General features: G+C 36.2%; 1 protein-coding gene across 1 annotated transcript in view; it reads left to right on the top strand.

Annotated features, from left to right (window-relative positions):
* The window catches only part of LOC107702217 (sin3 histone deacetylase corepressor complex component SDS3), a gene marked incomplete at its 5' end in the record, with an annotated part of 11,997 nt that extends 4,458 nt beyond the window's left edge, over positions 1-7,539 (top strand). The window contains 5 exons of the mRNA XM_016504460.1: positions 2,229-2,290; positions 2,923-2,944; positions 3,077-3,182; positions 6,904-6,988; positions 7,388-7,539. Of these exons, the coding sequence (XP_016359946.1) occupies positions 2,229-2,290; positions 2,923-2,944; positions 3,077-3,182; positions 6,904-6,988; positions 7,388-7,486 (374 nt within the window). The remainder of the gene's footprint in view (positions 1-2,228; positions 2,291-2,922; positions 2,945-3,076; positions 3,183-6,903; positions 6,989-7,387) is intronic.
* Between the last annotated feature and the right edge of the window lie 7 nt (positions 7,540-7,546).

Here is a 7,546-nt window from a genome sequence, read left to right as displayed (position 1 = left end):
TACTATTTATTACTAATGTCTCATTTCAGTTTTAGTTTGGCTCTAGTTTTGTATTTATTCCAGTTTATATAAAAAGGTTCATGTAGCGTGGATTAAAATTCATATACAGGGTAAATCCTTTTCACTGAACGTGTTAAAAATAAGTTTGAAAAAGTTGTGGGAAGCATGGTGCTGGTGACGTTGAAGGCGAGCGACCGTGGTGCTGGAGTTAATATAAAATGCGGGAAACTATTAATTGTATTACAAATTATACTACTGGAAAATACTGTAAATTGATAAACTGCTCAGCGTGATGACGTTTAATGTCTCCGACAGCGCCTGTACCATTTAGCAACTTGTTAGCAACCGTCTTTTTTAAGAAATGTAACAGTTTAAAAAAATTACGAGTGGGGTGTAACTGGTGTGTTTTATGTCGTAGAATAAAACGTGAAAGTATCTTTCTCTCAAGAACGTGATAAAAAGAAGTTTGAAAAAGTTGTCGGGAGCATAGTGGTGGTGACGCTGAAGGCGAGCGACCGTGGTGCTGTAGTTCGTTTATAGCCTAAGTTTAGCTTTTAAGTTCTGGCACTTTTATTTTGGCTTCAAAATTCATGAAAGTTATCTTATTTTGTGAAGATTATCTCAAAGGACAAAACATGTAAGTTTCATTAACTATGGTTGAACACAGAGCTGATTTTTTTGCGATAATCCAAAAGCCTATGGTAAAATCCCAATCCAAAAGCCTATGATAAAATCCCATTGGCTTTTTGTTGAGGGAACCAGTGCGATGTTAACAGCCGACCCGCATACAAAGTGACGTCATAGTTCCCCCACTCTATAATTCTGACTAAAATATACATTTCGCTGAAATATTTGTAGTTGGACAATAAATGTAAAACCTACAAGTAAGTCTATTTTTATGATAGCACTGACTGTAAAGTGACTGTAATGGGGTAATCAAAATAGCCTAACACAGCAAAATTAAATTTATTTTCATTTTTAATTTAGTGAATTTAACTTCTGCTTTAAAAGCCTTATTTTTGTTTTTAGATTGCAATGTTACAATGTTAATATATATATATATATATATTAAATACTGATTTTTTAAAATCCAAATACAAAAACGAAAATACAGAGATATATACCGTATATTGCAAATCTGCCAAAAAATACCAAGATATGAATTTTTGCACATATCGCCCAGCCCTAATCTGTAGCACTTTATTTAATTACCTGAAGTTCATTTCTAATGTTAGTCATAGTCTCTGGCACCAGTGCAGTTTTACATGATGATTTACAACCTCTCTCCAACCTTTAGTATTAAAGTGCCCATATTATGCAATTTCGAATGTTGCCTTTCATGCAATGTGTAATGTAGCTTTACACAACAATCTGCAAAGTTGTAAACCCGAAAGTGCACAGTAAATAAAGTTATTGTCTCCCTAAAAGAAATAATTGACTCTGAACAGCCTAAACGAGTCATCAGTATTCAAATCCCACTTCTGTGACGGCTACATGTCACGGGGTAACATATTTGCATAATGCTCCTATGTTCTACTTTGGCCGGGTGCGAACAACTTAAACCCCGCCCTCAAACACAGTAGCTTGTTCGTGTGGTTATTGGTTAACATCATGTTGAGAAGACACTCTGTCCTATGCTGTGAAAGTAAATTCATTTTATTTTCATTTCCCGAAAGATGAGACTGCAAAGAATCAGTGGTTATAATTATTTTTTTCCATTGTACCACAGCAGTACAACGGAAAAGTTTTTTTTGTAATCTCGGGGATTTCATCGCATGATTCACAAAACAATTGCTCTTGAAAGATGGCTCTGTACCCAGTTTTTTATTATCAGCTGGCTCCACTGAATCACATCCTGTAAGTATATGTGCTGTAGGCAGTAGACCGATCACAACAAACTGGGCCATCTGACCAATCAGAGCAGAGTAGGATCACATAAATTGCGGGTTTAGAGAGACTGAATCTTAGGACTGCTTCAAACGAATCATTTGAGAGTTGTTGGAAAATGAGGTGATATTAAATGCATATTTTGAGAAAACAAAAGCGTTTTTTGACCTTGCATGCATGTAAACTTATTGTAGGAGACTCCCAAAACAATATTAGGAACCTTAAAAATGGCATAATAGGGGCACTTTAGTTTAAATAGCCTGTTACTGCTACTGTACCTTTAAGAGTTCATTATGTAAAGGACCTCTATTTTCATAATCAGGTTTCTTAACTATCCTCACCCCAGTTAAACTATTTACTCAGTGATGAACAGATCATGGAGGATCTAAGAACATTAAACAAGGTAAGGTTAGGTCTCAGTAAAATTGTAATTGGCTCCATTTTTATGAAGCCCCATAAAAGTCTAGCTAAGTACAAATTTCACTGCCTCACAGATACCATATCATAGTATGTTTTTGCCTAATTTTCAATGTCTCATTCTACAGCAATATCATCGTTAATCAAATTGTAATACACTTTATTCGTTTGCAGGCTATGAGATGAGAAAAAGTGTGATAGAAAAAGTTTAATCAAAATTTCCATTTCATCAAAACGTAATGAAAGTCTTTGACTCGCATCTTGGCTTTGAAGAAAGGATCTTTATTTTTTTTTTCCCTAAAAGCTCTCTATTAGGTAAAAAAAAGTAAGGTCCCCTGAAAATGTCATTATGTTTTATTACTCAGTGATATCTGAATTTTCTCATGTATTACTTGGTGATAAGAAGAAATTGGCTGTGTTTAAAAGGGGGAAAAAAATACTTAAACTAAAAGAAATAGAATAGAAAATAGGTTTTTGACTCTGACATACTATTGGATTTACTGCCGATTAGTGGTTGACCAAAATATCAAGTTGTTTGTCCATGTCTGTCGTTTTTAAAACTGAGATTGCTGAAGAAAATCAAAACAACCTTCTTTTTTTGCTTCATTTCCTTTATAGCTTAAATCTCCGAAAAGACCAGGTATGGACGTTTTGTCTTTTAGAGGTGATTCCCCATATATTTTGCCAGAAATTTCCTATCAGTTTATTTTAGCCACAAAGGCTTTAAAATAAATTTGAAATTAATTGAATATGAATGTGTGATGTTTTTCAGCGTCCCCGTCTTCTCCAGAGCACCTACCATCGACTCCATTGGACACCCCATGCCAGCGTTATGAGGCACGGATAGAGGAGGGGAAAATCTACTATGATAAGAGATGGTAAGGTACTCTGTGTTCTACTGGGCTTTTCAAACATTATTAACCCCGGGTGAATGTAATTCTGAGTTATCATGCTTCACACAGCTCAAACTTCATTACACTATTCTGGTTTTAAGATTTCACACTGTATATTTCTTAACTCTGGCATAACATGCGGTTTTGCATATTTATAAGGTCAGTGACTAAATAATGTTGGTTTAAACAGATGATAACCCAGGGTAAAACTCAGTGTGAAAAGCCATTATGAAGACTGTCTGATTTACATTGTGGAAATTAATGGTGTACTTACTGCTTCTACCAGTTGACCCTCTGATTCTTGCAAGACCCCAAAAGCCTCCAAAAAATCTTACAGTCACTCTCTGGTATTAATACTGACCACAAGATGGAGCATTCAGTCTTCTGATTTTCAATTTTATCATATTATAGTTTACATAAAGGACAAAGTCACTTCACAGAGTTGGACTGAACTGAGACAAGACAGACTTAGAGTATCTATCTATCTATCCATCCATCCATCCATCCGTCCGTCCGTCCGTCCGTCTGTCTGTCTCTCTCTCTCTCTCGCTCTCTCTCGCTCTATCTCTATCTATCTATCTATTGTTCTGTCTATCATTCTTTTTATTCTTTTTATCATTCTATCTATCTGTCTGTAATAATCATAAAGGCTTATTTGTATGCATAATTTGTATCTTAAAATGTTTACAATTTTTCATAATGATTGCGGCATTAAAGTAACATGGCATGTAGAAGAGGTTATTTAAAGAATATTTGAAGCTTGCTGCTTTCAGATTTGTATTGTATTTGGGCTGTAAGAAGATGCTATCTTTAATATCTCAGTTATTACTTTAAGCTGTTATTTCATTAGTTATGTGTACGTAAGGTTGTGTATGTGATGTATTTGCAAGAGGTAGTTTCCTGTAACATCTGTGCCAGGATTCAGGTCATGCATTGCTGACATGGTATTTACCGTCATCTGTGTCATGATATTTAATAATGTAAACATCATGGGCATGATGATCCACATATTCTGACATGCAATACTCTGTACAAACTATCTAAATATTTATTTAATTGTTTGTGTGATCAAAGTGCACAGGAAGCTTGTGGTTTAGGATGAGGTCTGAAGATTACTTTGTCTTGTGCATTTGTGACATTAAACGTCATGAATGCCTCTGGATTTTTATGAGTGTGTCAACACGCATTCATCCAGTCGTGCCCTTTAGACAGTGGGCTGCCATAGCTATCAGCAATGCGATCCAACCGGAATATTTGTGTGCAGATGAGGAGAGAGTGAGCGGAGGAGGAAATGTGGTCTAGGGTGATACGGCAGACATTAAATGTATAATGTTGCATGTATATTAAATGCAGTTTTATTCTGCTTTTTTTAACGATGAGTGGAGAGGTTTAGTTATGCTGCTATCTGAACTTTTCCAGAGGATGTTTATGTGAGAAGGTTGAAGCCACAGGCTACTTTTACTCTCTCTCTCTCTCTGCGCTGTGTTTTAAGAGATGACAAGCTCTCCCTCTCTAATTAGTGGCGTTTGCTAAGGCAACCGTCACTGTTACTATTGCTTTTGTGCCACAGCAAAATAAATCATACTTTACTTGACTTGTAAAAGTGAGCTTGCAGTCTGCATTCAATGTTATGTAACAAAAATAATAAAATGTATTAAGTTGTCCTCCTCAGCGGGTTGCATGCCAGAAACAAACATGCAGTATGAACGGTCTGATTCACAAACAAGTGACTCTTGAGAAGCAGTTCTTTCCTCGCTGCTGAATCTATGCCATTGCTGCATAATTTTCACAGTGAAAGATAGTAAAAGAAATTGCGTTTTACCTGAATTGTGAATGTAAGTTTGCGTTCTGTATTGAAGTAGTCTAGTGTAGTGTAATGCAGTAAAATGGAGAAATGCTGAAAAACCTCTTTCTATTGAAATCACGGGCTGCAAGCACACATAAACTCAGCAAAAAAAAGATATGTCCCCTTTTCAGGATGCTGTATTTTAAAGGTAATTTTGTGAAATCCAAATAAGCTGTACATGTCTTTATTGCAAAAGGTTTAAACAATGTTATTCATGCTTGTTCAATAAACCATAAACAATTATTTCACATGCACATGTGGAACAGTCCTTAAGGCACTTGAGGTTTACAGGCAGTAGACAATTTAGGAACTTAGGAAAGTAAATTAGGAAAGTAAAGAGACCTTTCTACTCACTCTGAATAACACCAGAATGCCCAGGGTTCCTGATCACCTGCATGAACCATGCATAGTCCTGCTGCAAGGAGGCATGAGGACTGCAAATGTGGCCAGAGCAATAAACTGCACTGTCCGTAATGTAAGAGGCCTAAGACAGTGCTACAGGGTGACAGGAAGGACAGCTGATCGTCCTTGCATTGACAAACCACGTGTCTGCCCAGAACTGTCTGAGAACTGCCTTTGTGGAATAGTGGGGAAGCCTCTCTGGTGGCTACACAAAATACTCACTGCAACTTTTGATACACAGGGACTCATTATTAAATTTTTGTTTGTTAAATGCCTGTTTAAAATGTTTAGTTAATGTCTCAGTTGAACATTTTATGTAAATAGAAATATTTAAACATGTTAAGAAATCTGCCGGAAATAAAAGCAATTGAATGTGAGAGGGCATTTCTTTTTATGCTGAGTTTACAACATGACCAGTCTAATATGATTCCCGAACAAATGACTCTTGAAGGCTGGAGGTATGTGTGTACACGCAGTAATATTTGTCAGTCAGGATGAATCCAGTGTGATTTCAGATTCTAAAAGTTCTGTTTATAGGAACCCTAAACGGTGTAGTCTGATACACATAGTTGTTTACATGCACTTCATTTAACATGTATTTCTGATACATTTCTGAAGACTTCAGCACATGCGCAGTGCTCAGTCACTTCATTTAGAACCAGAGAAAGCCTATAATGTCAGCGCGAGAAAAGAAAGGTCAGCTTTTTTGACATCAGAAAAGTTGTAAATCAAAAACATATGTGTGAAACGATTCTTTTTAGTAAATCAAAAATATGCAGCGTGATCAGTGTAACCTGGTTTCCAAAACAAATGACTAGTATGAATGGTTATTTTGGTGAATAGGTCGAAAAGACGAGTTGCTAGTCTAAATCAGTCTGAAACACTGCCCTATATAATTTACATAATTTGTAGAGAACGAATTTCATTTTCGTTTTTATGTGCATTATAACTAAAACACACATAAATCAGAATTGAATTAAATATTAATTTAATTAAATAGTATTAAAAATTACTTGTGTGGACAGATCGATACTGGAACTTTATTGCTGGTTGAAGGTGGTATAATTTACCAAATGATAACCATAAACTTGGTTACTTGGTTACAGAATATCTATGTAATTGCCTTGTGTGGAAAAAGAAGTACACTTCTACATTTAGGAACTGGTATTGCTCCCTTTAGCAGAAATAATTTTATTTTAGGAATTTTTAATTGCATATAAGTCTCTTATATCGATAAGAGAATTCTTGCATGCAAAATTTCATGAGGGTGAGAAAATTATGGCAGAATTATCATTTTTGGGAAATCCTTAAAGCCTAAATATTGCTTTTTCAGTGGCAATACGTGAGGAGATAAGCTCACATACAATGCCTGACTGAGAACATGGCCCTAAAGGGAATTTTCTGTAATGGTCTCTCAGTCTAGTGGATCTTAAATGACTAATGCTGTTATTGTTTCAGGTACCATAAAAGTCAAGCAGTCTATCTGGAGTCCAAGGAGAACACCAAGATCAGCTGTGTCATCAGCTCTGTGGGGACCAATGAGGTTTGTGTCTGATTCTCTCTTCTGATTGGTGCTAAACAAATGACTGTGCTCTTCAAACTAATGACCTGCTTGGAGGGGAATAAACAGCAGGTTATTGAGATCAGCCCAAGTGCATCAGCTTTGGAGGGCCAGAAGAGGAAAATTCTCATTTAGTCGCTCTCATTTATTGTAATCTGCATCCATATCAAAGTGTACGAGGATGTCTTTCCAATAGCTTTTGTCGCATTTGCATCCTTTTAATGCCAGCATCAATAACTCACTGCATAGATCTGGACTTTTACTTGCTGAGCCAGTGGCTTTGGAGTACAAATCACTGTTTGGAATTCATTTGGATGCTGGAAGAAGTTGGTACAGGATAAATATTGAAGTGCTTTGTCTTGGATTTCGATTCTCTTGCAGATCTGGGTGAGAAAGACAAGTGACAGTACGAAGATGAGGATCTATTTAGGGCAGCTGCAACGAGGGGCCTTCATCATTCGACGCAGATCAGCAGCATAGACGTCCTGTATGTGTATGTGTGTGTTTTTTTTTTTTTTTAAAAAAACATTTTAAAGCTCT

This window comes from Sinocyclocheilus anshuiensis, unplaced genomic scaffold (assembly GCF_001515605.1).
Source record: "Sinocyclocheilus anshuiensis isolate Anshui unplaced genomic scaffold, SAMN03320099.WGS_v1.1 scaffold582, whole genome shotgun sequence".
NCBI lineage: Eukaryota > Metazoa > Chordata > Actinopteri > Cypriniformes > Cyprinidae > Sinocyclocheilus > Sinocyclocheilus anshuiensis.
The sequence above is the reverse complement of the archived record's forward strand: the minus strand, read 5'-3'. Positions and strand labels throughout refer to the sequence as shown.